Below are 15,034 nucleotides of genomic sequence, written 5' to 3' on the forward strand. Positions count from 1 at the left end.
TTTAAAAAAAAAAAAAAAAAAAGTTTATTTTTTTTTTTTTTTTTTTTTATTACTTCCCAGTGTAAAACAGAGGACATTCAAGTAGAAACTCCAACTTCCTGCTCTAGCCTCTAAATACTTATCCTGAACTTTGGGTTTCTAGATCCACCAATTTCAGGCTACATGGGTTCCTGGTCTACCAATCACCAGCTGTATAACTTAGAGCAAGTTACGTAATTTCTCTCAGTTTCATCATCTGGAAAATGGGAGTAATCATAGTATTTAACTGATTGTATTGTTGTGAGAATTTATTCATTCAACAACAAATATTTATTGATCACCTGCTGTGTGCCAACGTACTGCTCTAAGTGCTTGGATATATCAGTAAACAAAACAAAGATCCTTATACTTGGTGGATTAATTTTTTTTTAAGGCTTTTGATACTAAATGCCAAACTCCTTTTGAGAAAGGTGCCAATTTATACTCCGAGCAGTAGGCTGTGAGAGGGCCCCACTTACCAGAGAGGAAACAAGAGGTACCAAATACCTCCACATCCAAAATGTATTTTGCACTTCTTTACTGCCAACTTAAATCCTCATATCTATCAAAGATAATTTTACAACCTTAATCAACTTTGTTTTTTGTTTTTGTTTTTGGTGGCTGGGCCAGTCTAGGGATCAGAATCCTTGACCTGGTGTTTTAACAACATATTGTAACCAACTGAGCTAACCGACCAGCCTCTTCGTTGTATATCTTATAGGGAAATATGGTTAATGACATTCTGAAGACAGAGGAGCACTCCTGAATAGGTCCAGAGTCATTTGTTAACCTGGAAAAGTGAGAGGGCCCATATTTGCTTTCTATTGACCAGAAATACTTTCTCTTTTGAGAATAATTATCATTGGCATCTAAGTGTTTTAAAAAGGGGAGAGAAATTTTAAAAGGAGCAGAAAGTGAAAAGAGGAAAATGAAGACTTAGGGATAAGTTAGCAGAACATGGTTTGGGAAAATAAAAATTTTCTTTTCTTTTTTTTTTTAAAAAGATGACCGGTAAGGGGATCTCAACCCTTGACTTGGTGTTGTCAGCACCACGCTCAGCTAGTGAGCCAACCGGCCATCCCTATATAGGATCCGAACCTGTGGCCTTGGTGTTATCAGCACCGCACTCTCCCGAGTGAGCCACGGGCTGGCCCTAAAATAAAAATTTTCTATCAAGTCTGCTAGGTATAGAGCTACCTGATGTTTAGCCACTAAAAATGAGAATAGTTATATGAAATGAAAAGAGATATAACTGAGAACAGACTGTTAATGGTTGTTATAGCTTCATAACTTGAAATAAGGACATCCCACTGGGTCGCTCTTTGTATAATATCTTTGTTTTATTTTCTGTTCATTACTATTGTTTCAAAATCTCATTAATATGTTAGTAGGGCCTACTATAACCCTGTGAAAGAACATTATTTTGGAAGTTGGAAAATAAAAATTCTGTGGCAGTGTCAATAGGTCTGGGTCATGAAGTAATTTATTCAAATTTTTAATGGTTATAAATAATCATTATGCTTTTAAAAATTATAAAATGCTGTTTTTCTGTGCTTGAGAACATTTTCTAATTTAAGATGTAAAAGCATTTATGTGTAACATTGCATATTTAATGAGATCATTTCTCATTTGTCTTTGAAGCTCTATGTGGACAGATTGTTCAATTCAAACTTTCAGACATTGGAGAAGGGATTAGAGAAGTAACTGTTAAAGAATGGTAAGTTAATCTGAAAAAAAGATTGTAAGTGAATATAAAAATAATTTAAGTACAAATAAGTAGCAATCAATTTAATCTGAGAACTTTTTTTTATATGAAATATAATGCTTTTAAAAATAATTTTTGTATTTTGGTGGCTGGCCAGTGCAGGGATCTGAACCCATGACCTTGGTGTGATAAGGCTGTGCTCTAACCAACTGACTAACTATAAAGTCCTATAAAGCTTTTTTTAAAGCAGTAAGGTAGAATTACTTTGTGTTGACAATATGCTGGTGACAGAATTTATCGTACATTAAGGTATTTTATTAAGGATTTTTTTTCCCTCTTTAAAAAAAAAAAATTCCTGGGCCGGCCTGTGGCTCACTCGGGAGAGTGTGGTGCTGATAACACCAAGGCCACGGGTTTGGATCCCATATAGGGATGGCCGGTTAGCTCACTGGGTGAGCATGGTGCTGACAACACCAAGTCAAGGGTTAAGATCCCCTTACCGGTCATCTTTAAAAAAAAAAAAAATCCTTTTCTGCCCACCTCTCACTTGAACTAAAAAGAGAAATTAACCTCTAAAAGATGATAAACTGACATAAGACCATGTCTTTAAAACCATTTAATGTATAAACTTACAATTTCCTTCCAAATTATTATAAAATCATCATGTAATCTAAGCTTTCTTTTTCTTTTTTTTCTTTTCTTTTTTTTTTTTTTTTTTTTTTATAAAGATGACCGGTAAGGGGATCTCAACCCTTGGCTTGGTGTTGTCAGCACCACGCTCAGCCAGTGAACTAACCAGCCATCCCTATATAGGATCCGAACCCATGGCCTTGGTGTTATCAGCACTGCACTCTCCCGAGTGAGCCACGGGCTGGCCCTTAAGCTTTCTTTACTGTAGTGAAAGTGACTTCAGTCGGTACTGACTTCAGTAAGAATATTAAGTATTTTTGATTCACCATTACCCGACAGAGTTTGCCTGTATGTTTAGAGCAGGTTAAAATACGTTACCAGGGCCAGCCCGGTGGCGCACTGGAGAGTGTGCCGCTTGGGAGCGCGGTGGCACTCCCGCTGAGGGTTCGGATCCCATGTGGAGACCGGTTCCTGCTCACTGGCTGAGCGCGGTGCTGGCGCAACACCGAGGGTTGCGATCCCGTTGCCGGTCCCCGGTATGGGCGCAACACCGAGGGTTGCGATCCTGTTGCCAGTCAGTAAAAAAGACAAAAAGGAGAAAAAAAAATATGTTACCAAAAGCACAAATCAAAAAATAATTTTTGAAACCGTTAAAAAGTTAACAAAAAAATGGGCAAGAATTCTAGAAGTAGCAGTTAAGATTGAGTAAACAGATTTTTTTTTCTTTTTTTCCCCACCATAGTTTTATACTGTTACAGATCCTTTTAAGAATTTGATTCAACCACGTGGACATTCTTTTCCTGCACTTCTTATCCTTATTGCTTTGTAAGTTAAAGGAAAACTGTAAAAAAATAAACATACCTTACAGTTCTGTCTCTAGTGGCATAGTGGGATTGTGGAAAGAGCAATGGGCTTCAAATCAGAAGAGCCTGACCTGGAAGCTTGTTAGCTGTCTTACCTGTCTACTGAATCTCTGCCTCTTAATGTGTAAATGAGGGTAATAGTACTTGCTCTGCCAACTCACAGGGGTTGTTGAAGGGATCAAATAACGTAATGTATAGGAAATGCCTTTAAAGTCTGTTAAGTATTATGCACATTTAAGTTATTGATACCTTCTTTCTATGACCAAGTCTACTGTCTAGATTTTTTATTTTTGATTTTTTTAACATTTCTCAATTTCTACCTCTTATTCATTCTCTAGATTCATATGCCAAGGATAGGGTTTAAGGCTCTTGGAAGAAGGAATCAATTCATCCTTAATGAAATTCTAATAGTTCTTTAAATGAGAAATCATCTGATTAATTTTTCAGAAGTTGTTTTAGAAATATTAAGAGCTTCTCTGAACTCTGTGTGTCTTTTCTCTAACTTAATATCTATAAATAACTCAAGGAAAAAATTCATATGTATTTTATTGCACTTGGTAAAATGCTAAGAAGCAGAGTTCTGTTCTATAGACTGCAGCCTGAGAATAGAAATTTGAATATGTGGGGAAAGCATAATTCAACAGAAGATAATGTGGTTTTGTATAAAGGGCAGTAAAACCTCACTTATTCTTAGAATTAGTGGGAACAAATCTATGGGTAAGTAAGAAAAATACGTAAATTTCAAAAAGACTAACAAAGTTCTGAAACAAGTTTGGATTTTATATGTGCTTTTGTCTTAAAGACTATTTTGTCTGATATTAGTATAGCCACTACAGTTTACTTTTGGTTACTGTTTGCATGATATATCTTTTTCCATTCTTTTACTTTCAACCTATTTGTGCCTTTGAGTATAAAATATATCTTTTTTTTTTTTTTTTTCTGATAGCTGGCCGGTATAGGATTTGAACCCTTGACCTTGTGTTATAACGCCATGCTCTAACCAACTGAGCTAACTGGCCAGCCTAAAGTATATCTCTTGTAGATAGTATATAGTTGGATCATTTTTAAAAATCCATTCTGCCAATCTCTGCCTCTTTATTGGAGTGTTTAAAACTTTTACTATGTATTTTTAAGTTATTTTCTTAGTGGTTGCACTGAGGATTACAATTTACAGGTTAATCTACAACAATGTAGTTTGGGTTAATGGCAACTTAATTTTAATATACAAAAACTTCGCTGCAATAGAGCTGTGTCCCCTCCTTTATGCTATTACTGTCATATGTATTCCATCTTTAAACATTATAAGCCCATCAACACAGTTTTATAAGTATTGCTTTAATGCAGTTTGTCTTATAAGTCAGATAGGATAAAAAAGAGTTAAAAACAAAATGCATATATACTGTTTTTTGTATTTACCTATGTAGTTACCTTTACTGATATTCTTTCTTTTTCTTTCTTTTTTTTTCTTTTGCACCTGGCTGGTAAGGGGATCAAAACCCTGGACCTTGGTGTTACAACACCGTGATCTAACTCTAACCAACTGAGATAACTAGCCAGCCCCTGGTATTTTTTATTTCTTTATGTGTATTTGAGTTACTGTCTAATGTCCTTTCATTTCTGCCTGAGACTCCTTTTAGTACTTTTTGCAGGGCAAGTGTGCTAATGTCAACTTTTCTCAGTTTTGGTTTATCTGGGAATATATTAATTTTTCCTTCATTTTTGAAGAATAGTTTTACTACATATAAGATCCTAGATTGATGACAGTCTTTCTTTCAGCACTTTCAATATCATTCCACTCCCTTTTAGTCTCCATGGTTTCTGATTAGAAATTATCTGCTAATCTCATGAGGCTTCCTTGTGCATGATGAGTGGTTTTTCTCATGCTGCTTTCACAATTCTGTTTTTCAACAGTTGATTATGATGTGTTTAGATGTGACTTTACAAAATTAGTCCAGGGAAGTCACTAAACACACAGCAATTCCACCTCTACCACCTCTACCCGTACCCCCCGCCCTGGTGTCACCCCATATCAACAACAAAAATCCTGGAGAGGAAGGGAATCTCATTTCCAGAGTTGCTACATTTTTTTTTTTTTTCTTTTCTTTTGTTTTTGGTGGCTGGCTGTATGTGGATCTGAACCCTTGACCTTGGTGTTAATAACACTGTGTTCTAATGAACTGAGCTAACCAGCCAGCCCTGTTTTATTCTATCTTGTGGGCTGAGAACTGGTTAAGACAGGAAGACAAGGAGCAGGAATGACTGAATAATTATCTTGAAGAATTGATAGTAATAAGTCAGAAATGTGCTAGACATGTCAAGAATGGTATTAGAATCAAAATTGTATGTAGTGTTTTAGGTTTGGTCCCATTCTTCCTGTTCCATTTGCCAAGAATATCTGGAAAAGGCTTGTAAAGCATACCTGAAATAATAAATGGGAAAAAGAGACTTATATACAAGGACAACTAAAATAATGTTAGAAGGAAAGACTGAGGCCAGCCCATGGCTCACTCGGTGGAGTGTGGTGCTGATGGCACCAAGGCCACGGGTTCGGATCCTAAATGGGGATGGCCGGTTGGCGTACTGGGTGAGCGTGGTGATGACAACACCAAGCCAAGGGTTGAGATCCCCTTACCGGTCATCTTTAAAAAAAAAAAAAAGAAGAAGAAGACTGAGAGAACTCCTACTTAAAATGCATGGAATTATAAGTGATGTGTATTGAGGACATGAATTTTTTGTTGAATTATTAGAAATGTTGGGCATACCTTAAAGTTCTTAAAATGCATGGAATTATAAGTGATGTGTATTGAGGACATGAATTTTTTGTTGAATTATTAGAAATGTTGGGCATACCTTAAAGTTTGAAAAGGCTAATATAAGACAATAAAAGGAAATACCACTTTAAAAATACATTTTTAGGGGCTGACCCATGGCTCACTTGGGTTGAAAAGGCTAATATAAGACAATAAAAGGAAATACCACTTTAAAAATACATTTTTAGGGGCCGGCCCGTGGCTCACTCGGTAGAGTGTGGTGCTGATGGCACCAAGGCCACGGGTTCGGATCCCATATAGGGGTGGCCGGTTTGCTCACTGGCTGAGTGTGTGGTGACAACACCAAGCCAAGGGTTGAGATCCCCTTACTGGTCATCTTTATAAAGAAAAATAATAATAAATAAAAATAATAATAAAAAATAAAAATACAATTTTAGAATTTCTTTTCCCAAGAAATGAGTTAGGCAGAAAATCTGAAAGTTTAATTAAATTTTTGAATTATAGATTTATGAATGGTTTCAAAATTTTTAGTATTTCTTGGAGAGGAAGAGATTCTGGAAGCCATTATAGTGGTCTCTGAAACATTCCTTGGTGCACCATCTGGAAGTAAATGCTAAGTTAGATGTATACTGATGTAACTCAGTATGGCATTTATATTGTTAGGATGATCTGTACTTATGATTGTTTATGTAAAAGTGTCTTGTGTCTCTTTTTTTTAGGTTCGTAAAAGAAGGAGACACAGTGTCTCAGTTTGATAGCATCTGTGAAGTTCAAAGTGATAAAGCTTCTGTTACCATCACTAGTCGTTATGATGGAATCATTAAAAAACTCTATTATAATCTAGATGATATTGCCTATGTGGGGAAGCCATTAGTAGACATAGAAACGGAAGCTTTAAAAGGTACTGTAAATTTGTTCATGCATTTAACCAAATTGATTACTGCTGTTCTTTTGTCATTGGGTCCTAGTTAAAAATGACACTTAATAACATAGGGTTTGAGTTGGGGGTTTAGAAGCCACAAATCAGAAAAATGAAAAGGTTCTCTATGATGCATGATTACCTTCTGCATGTTACCATGTTAAAAGCATTTACAGTAACACGTCATTTATCTGGAGGCTTGCCTTGTGAAAACCTTAGTGTTTAAAGAAGCAACAAGTTCTCAGGAAGGGTTGGGAAGGAGGGATTACCAAGGAGTACAAAGATACTTTTGGGGGTGATGGATATGTTCATTGTCTTGATTGTGGTGTTGGTTTATAGGTAAATACATATTTCAAAGCTTATCAAATTTTACATTTTATTTTTTATCTTTTTAAAAAGATGACCGGTAAGGGGATCTTAACCCTTGACTTGGTGTTGTCAGCACCACGCTCAGCCAGTGAGCGAACCGGTCATCCCTATGTGGGATCCGAACCCGGGGCCTTGGTGTTATCAGCACCGCACTCTCCCGAGTGAGCCACGGGCCGGCCCCAAATTTTACATTTTATATATGTGCAGTTTATTGTATGTCAGTTATACCTTAGTAAAGCTCTTAGGACAAAATTAATGTGATTGGATAGGTTATGTTCAGAGTTAAAATAATCTGATATTCCTTATAGCGAACTGATCACTTGTTAGCTGTTCTATTTTGTTTGCCATTCATAGTTTATTCTGAACAATTACCTTGCATGCTAGTTTTATTTTGCACCTTTTTGCTTTTACGTTTATATTTTCTTATTATTTTTTATTTATTTATTTATCGTAGAATAAACTATGAAGCATAAGCCAAATAAGCAGACCAGTAGAACAGCAAAATCAGCTTACTGAGAGAAATTTATATATGCCTGCTGTGCTAGGCTAATGTCAGAATCCTGTCGACATAGCCAATTGCAAAGCTCTTTATCCTGTTTGTGTCGCCAATTGTAAAGCTACATGACCACGCCAGTTGTCGGGTTCTTTTATCAGCCCGTAATCCTGCACCAACTGGGCCAACTGTCGAAGCTAGGGCTGGGTCTGGAGCTCACAGACCCCTCAAGTCTGTTGTCCAGACTGGGACAAACCGTTCATACGCCAGGCTGGGTCACCTGACCCCTCACACGCAGGCTGTGTCCCTGACCCCTTACACGCAGCTCTATGAACTAGGTAACCATCAAACAGGTCCTCGGAAGCTGTCGGTTCGAAAAGCATGACTGCTTGTGGAGGCGGCTGCCGGAGGCACTAGACGTCAGTGAAGGTGGCGGCGCTGCGCAGGCCACTAACTCCACCCACACAACCTGTTCTCAGCAAATGCTCGCAAGATTCTGAACATGTGAGGGGCTCTGACCGTTTTCCTATATTTTCCCAACAATGCCTCATTTTAATTCTGGAAATGGGAAAGGTTTCTAAATATTTTGTGTACCTTTTCGTAAGCAAGAATTTGTAATACTGAATTTGTTTGTATTGTTCCATTTTAGTGCTAGTAAAAACAGTTATACTATATATTAAAAAACTACCTAACACAAAGCCTTCTAGAAGTATAAATTACCTTATTCACATGATACTGTTTTATAACATGGTTACAGTCTGCTTTTCGAGAAGAGTGCCATGAGGATTTCGATGAAGGAAACTGTATTTGTGACCTCCGAGTCCCATCTCTGAGTGCTTTGACTGCAGATTATTATCTACATGTGATACGTGCAACATTGAGACTCTGAGAGATTAAATAACTGATCTATGGTCACAGCAATGAAGTGGTGGAGCTACAATTTGGCCCTAGCTCTGTTCAATTCTAAAGGCCCTTCTCCTAGCTACTTTATTTACACTGAAAATTTGGTTTAGAGAGGATGGGTATCAGTTTCATTCTGTATATAGAACAATGGGACTAAATTTCTAACACTGTACATATGCATAGGTACAAAATTCTGCTTATAACACAATTTAGAGTCTATAAGTACCTAGAGTTTATAATATTGAAATGGTTACTGGGATAAATAGAAAATATTTTCAAGTTAAAGAAAAAGCTCTTTAACATAAAACTGTTTCAAGAATGTAGCATGTCATTTGGTTAAATTACATTCACTAACATATATTGAATGGTACAATGCCTGGGTATAGCGGGTGCTCAGTAAAGGATAACTATAACTGTTAATGTTGTACAGCCAATTGTACATTGAATTGATTGAATTAGCTGTTTCAACAATTTGAAGTGAAAAAGAAAATGCAGTGAGATCTCATTAGTATGGATGTCATTAATTCTCAATTTATGATGATTTGGACAGAAATTAAACTAAAGTTTATATTTGTGCTATGAAGAAAGGTCTTCCAAACAGACTCAGATGCTTTAGTATCTCAAAGCATTTTCTCCAAAAGATTTTCCCTCAGTTAAGTGAGTTAATTGCCCTACTTAATGTTCTTAGAAATAATTTTTGAAATACCTAAGAATATTGTAATTTCACAGTTTTATTACTTTTACCTATTCAGATTACCCTTTTATTTATTTATTTTTTAATTAATTAATTAATTTTTTAAAAGATGACCAATAAGGGGATCCTAACCCTTGACTTGTTGTCAGCACCACGCTCTCCCAAGTGAGCTAACTGACCATCCCTGTATGGGGATCCAAACCTGCGGCCTTGGTGTTAACAGCACCACACTCTCCCAAGTGAGCCATGGGCCGGCCCCCAAATTACCTTATTATTTAATTGACCTGAAATAATGTGGTTTTATTGTAAATTTGCTTCACATGAGGAAGTACATCAACACTAAATTGACAGGCTTCATGAGGAAAAAGTGCTTACTTCCCAAATGTCTTTTGCTCTTTCTTAAAAATTGAGTTAAAAAGCTTTTAAAATTGTACTCTAATTTACAGAAGATCAGTTGTTGAAGACTAAAATCTCACAGAGTGTAATGCTAGAACCATTAAAATCATATCAATTGGGAAGTCATGAATTTGAGTTTAGTCTTAACTCCTTTCCCCTTAGAGTATGTGTCAACATTGGTAAAATTGAGAAATCTGCCCTGTATACTAATAACATTTTTGTGATCATCAAAGGAGAAAATATGTGTAAAGACATTTTGAAAGTTTTTAAATGCTGTGTAGTCAGGTGGTATTTTATTACTTAGAGCTTTCTTCCAGCAACTCCATGACAAATAATATATGAGTGATTCTTACAAGTAAGTCTATCATTCATATTTACACCCAAATTATTCTAAAAGGCATTAAGTACTATATAGGTAATATATCACAAAATGTTTTCCAGAAATGTGAGTAGCAGTAAATTACTTGATCTTTTGAAAATATGATCTTTTGGTGTATGATATATTTAAGTATTTATACATTTCTTTTACTTCAGCAAATATGCATTACCCCAAGCTGTATTTGGAGTTTCTGTAATTGAGTCCCTGATTTCTTTGGATCGTAGGTCCTAATGTTAATCTTTCTTATTAGTCTCTCCAATAACTAAGAGAAATGGAGAAAATAATATTTGGAGTTTCTGTAATTGAGTCCCTGATTTCTTTGGATCTTAGGTCCTAATGTTAATCTTTCTTATTAGTCTCTCCAATAACTAAGAGAAATGGAGAAAATACAGGGATTCTTAAAACTCAACAAATTACACCTTGAACTGTAGGAGTTATATTCCAGCTACTTTGACCAGAAAGAAAATTTACTACATCCATGAACTTATGGAAACAGCACAGAGTGAGTTGGCCCTGGGATTGAAGTTCAGCTCTTGGATTTATTAGGTGTGTGACCTTGGGCCAATCCCTTCATCTCTCAAGCCTCACTTTTTTCTTAATCTATAACATGAAGATTATAGTACCTATCCTATACAGTTGGGATGAAGATTAAAGTAAGATATTGCATATGTAGCACAGTATTTGACACATAATAGGTGCTCACCTTTTTTCCCCTTCCCTGTGTTACCCTTAGGGGAATTTTTTAGAGCTTCTCTGGCACAATTCATAGTCTCGTGAGAAGGAATGAATAGACTAACTTTCCACAGTTGCAGCAGTTGAAAATTTTTATTTGCCTGGAATTGAATGTCAAAGTAAACCCAGTTTTCTGATTTTCAGAAGTTTCATCAGTCTTTAATTTACCAGTCCAGATAGAGATTCTACTGTACATCATTGATTTCCTAACAGCAGACTTTGATAATCAAATGCTCTCAAAAGCTTTTTTTTTTTTTGCTTGCTCACAAAAATACATGCTAATAGCCTGAGATAGTTTTTCTTATACCAGGATTCCAGAATTATTGAACACTGAATTAGTATTAGCCACAGCATTTCTTAAGCCATATTCAAAGCAGAACAAATTTTTATTTATTTTATTTTATTATTTTTTTTTTTTTTAAAGATGACTGGTAAGGGGATCTCAACCCTTGGCTTGGTGTTGTCAGCCCCACGCTCAGCCAGTGAGCCAACCGGCCATCCCTATATAGGATCTGAATCCATGGCCCTGGTGTTATCAACACCGCACTCCCCTGAGTGAGCCACAGGCTGGCCCAGAACAAATTTTTAAATGCTGTTGTCATCTTAGGAAAATATTTAAGATTGTTATGGATTTTATATTATTATTTTATATAATTTACTTCACATTTGATTTTTTATTTCATGTTATTTATAAATATAAATCAGAATTATATTAGGAAAATGCTTAAGATACCTGTTTTAAAATTTATGAAAGAGACTCTTATTTTAGCTTGTACCTGCTATGTATGATTTTCCACAAAAGTAAAATATATACCAGGTACTAATAATTAGACAGTATCAGGCACCAATACACACTGCCCCCGATTCACTCCGTATCCACCATTAGATACTTGCATGTCTTTCCAGTCTGTGTTTTTTTTGGTGGTTGGTTGGTATGGGGATCCGAACCCTTGACCTTAATGTTGCAACATGGAGCTCTGACTGACTGAGCTAACCAACCAGTCCCTTCCCATTCTGAAGTAGCCCAACTGTTAGGCTTTTTTTTTTTTTTAACGGTGACCGGTAAGGGGATCTTAACCCTTGACTTGGGGTTGTCAGCACCACGCTCTTCCAAGTGAGCAAACCGGCCATCCCTATATGGGATCTGAACCTGTGGCCTTGGTGTTATCAGCACTACACTCTCCCAAGTGAGCCACAGGCCGGCCCTTGGTAGGCATTTTGACTATAAACTTTAAGTTGAATTTATTTAGATATAAGCCACTAGGATTTTAAATATTTTTATATATATATATATATATATTTTTTTTTTTTCTACTGAAGTAAAGTTTTACCTTGTTACCAGATTCAGAAGAAGATGTTGTTGAAACTCCTGCTGTGTCCCATGATGAACACACACACCAAGAGATAAAGGGCCAAAAAACACTGGCGACACCTGCCGTTCGCCGCCTTGCAATGGAAAACAATGTAAGTTTTCTTAATATTTAAGCCTGAGATTGCATAGTAGGTATATATTTTTATCTCTGAAAAATTAGCCAACTATTTCATGATGAAATGGCTCAAGTCGGGATTAAAGAAAACATGCAAATGTCTGTTACTGAAAACTGATATTTGCATAAAAATACTTGGGAGAAATGAGTAGAAATCATGAACTTGTTACTTAACATTGAACAGTCTGGTTTTATTATTCCTTCTTAGCACCTAGTAATAGTAAGAGCTACTGTTTATTGAGCACTTGTAAATACTAGTGTCTTAGGTCAGTGTGGGTGTCCTAGAAGCACAATTTGAGTTAGGAATTTGAATGCATATGGTTGAATTATTGAAGGAGTGAAAACCTGCAAAGGGAATGAGGGAAGCAGAATAGGAAAGGGAAGAAAAGAGAAGGGAAATGTCCAGGCATGGATGTGGTATCAAGGATTTGGCCTGATCCAAAGGGGATGGGGAGAACCACAGAATTGTACTGCTTTGAGGCAAGGAAGCCAGCCTTTTGTGTTCTTTGTGCCAGTCATTGACTGAACAGAGGGTAGAATGCCAGGCAAGGTGGCTCCCTGGCACTGTAATAGGTATTTACATATAATCTCATTTAACCCTATGAGATAAGGGGCTGTTCTAAGATTTAGAGAGATAAAGTACACAGCTAACACAGCAACAGAGCCAGAATTCAAAAGTGAGTCTAAGTCACTTCAAAACCAGTGCTCTTAAACATGATATAATACCTCGTCAATCATTGTCTCCATTATTTAAGCATGTATGTGCCAGATACTATACATACATTATCTCCAATTGTCACAACAGCTCTGCAGGATAGTTTGGATTATCTGCATTTTCTGATGAGAAGGGGCAGGGAGGTTGAGTAACTTATCTAAAATCAAGTAAGCTAAACTGGGGATTTGAACACAGTTCTGTCTGGGTCCAAAACCTAAGTTCTTTCTACTGTGTCCCACAATGCAGACTTTTTGTTTGTTTTTGAAAAAAGTAGTTGTTATAGTGGGAAAAAACCTAAAGTTTGCATTTTGGAAATATGTGCAGGTTGAGTATCCCTTATCTGAAATGCTTGGAACCAGAAGTGTTTTGGATTTTGGAATATTTGCAGAATACGAACTGGTTGAACATCCCTGATCTGAAAATCGAAAATCCAAAATGAGTATTTCCTTTGACTGTCATATCTGCACCCAAAAAGTTTTGGAGTGGAGCATTTTGGATTTCAGGTTTTCACATTAGGTATGCTCAGCCTGTAACAGAATCATTAAAATGTTCATACCCTTTCAGCCAGTTATCCTGCCATTAGAGAACTATTCCAAGAAAATTATCTGGAATATGTTCTTCCTGTGTTTTATGTATTGAAAAATGAGAAGATATATTTGTGTTCAAAATCAGGGAAATGCTTAGGTAAATTATACTATACACTTGATGAAATTTTATGTAATGATTAAATGTGTTCAAATATGAAGACTGTTTAATATAATAGAAAATAGAGATTGTAATAGGAATTGTAATACAAATTCCATTGTAATATGGAATACTAGGTTGTTAAGGACATCAGATGAAATACTTATTTTATATATTGCTTTGAAAACTATAAAGCATTTTACCAATTTATTTTCCTAACTGTGTAGAAAGATCACCTGTAGAAGAAATACATGATTTAGCTCTTCTATACCACTTCCTAAAGATGTGTAAAAATTTGTATGATTCGAAGAAGTTAAGTAGTGGATTTATTATCATAAATCACTTGTATCTCTTTTCTTGCAGTTTGCATATTTATGGATTGAATTTGTTTACAATTAAAAAATCAATGACATTTTAGTTGTTTGTAATTACCTAAAAATTACTTGTTTAAATTCTGAATTTTAAAAAAAAAAGTCTGAGTTCATTTGTTATAAACTTAGTGTTTGACATGATAAAGTGATTTATTTTTTTAAAGTCATCCTTAGAGATGCACTAATACAAATGAAGTCAGGCTTAACCCTAATTAATTAATGCACACTATGTTGGAGGATATCATCCAAGCTTATGTGTTTATTTTTATTTAAATAGAATTAAATGTTTTGTACTGATCTTGCCAAAACAACCATCAGAAAAAAACTAATCTGAGAGAGCTTTTGTATGATTATTTAAGCTATTACATGTTTAACTGGTAGCTGACATCAGAAACATTGTTCTAGGGCCGGCCCGTGGCTCACTCAGAAGAGTGTGGTGCTGATAACACCAAGGCCACGGGTTCGAATCCCTATACAGGGATGGCCGGTTTGCTTGCTAGGGAGAGCGTGGTGCTGACAACACCAAGTCAAGGGTTAAGATCCCCTTACCAGTCATCTTTTTAAAAAAAAAAAAAAGAAACATTGTTCTAAATTTGTCAGTATTTATTTCTTCTTCAAATTCTCAGTTCTCCTTCTTCTTATGTAGTCTCCAAGAATAGAAAAGATCAAGTAAGAATTATGTGAGAGATTTAAAGGTACCTGACTGTTTAAATATGTAAGTTTTCATAAATAGCTATGGATTGTATAAAGTAGGTAGCTCATAGTTACCACATTGGCAAGTGAATGAAAGTAACAAATGATTCCTTATGTGGGGTAGCTGTGGTTCATCTACTGAGATAATGAAAATCTTATTTCTTTACACTGATTTATTAGGCAGAGATGTATTTTTATTTTTTTTATTTATT

The 15,034-nt window shown here is 35.8% G+C and overlaps 1 protein-coding gene across 1 annotated transcript in view; it reads left to right on the forward strand.

Annotated features, from left to right (window-relative positions):
- Positions 1 to 15,034, forward strand: part of DBT (dihydrolipoamide branched chain transacylase E2) — a 55,022-nt gene that overhangs the window by 26,067 nt on the left and 13,921 nt on the right. Inside the window, exons 4-6 of the mRNA XM_008579575.1 lie at positions 1,660 to 1,735; positions 6,707 to 6,888; positions 12,215 to 12,336. Coding sequence (XP_008577797.1) covers positions 1,660 to 1,735; positions 6,707 to 6,888; positions 12,215 to 12,336 — 380 coding nt within the window. The remainder of the gene's footprint in view (positions 1 to 1,659; positions 1,736 to 6,706; positions 6,889 to 12,214; positions 12,337 to 15,034) is intronic.

The sequence above is a fragment of the Galeopterus variegatus genome, unplaced genomic scaffold, assembly GCF_000696425.1.
Source record: "Galeopterus variegatus unplaced genomic scaffold, G_variegatus-3.0.2 Scaffold1913, whole genome shotgun sequence".
Taxonomy (NCBI): Eukaryota; Metazoa; Chordata; class Mammalia; order Dermoptera; family Cynocephalidae; genus Galeopterus; species Galeopterus variegatus.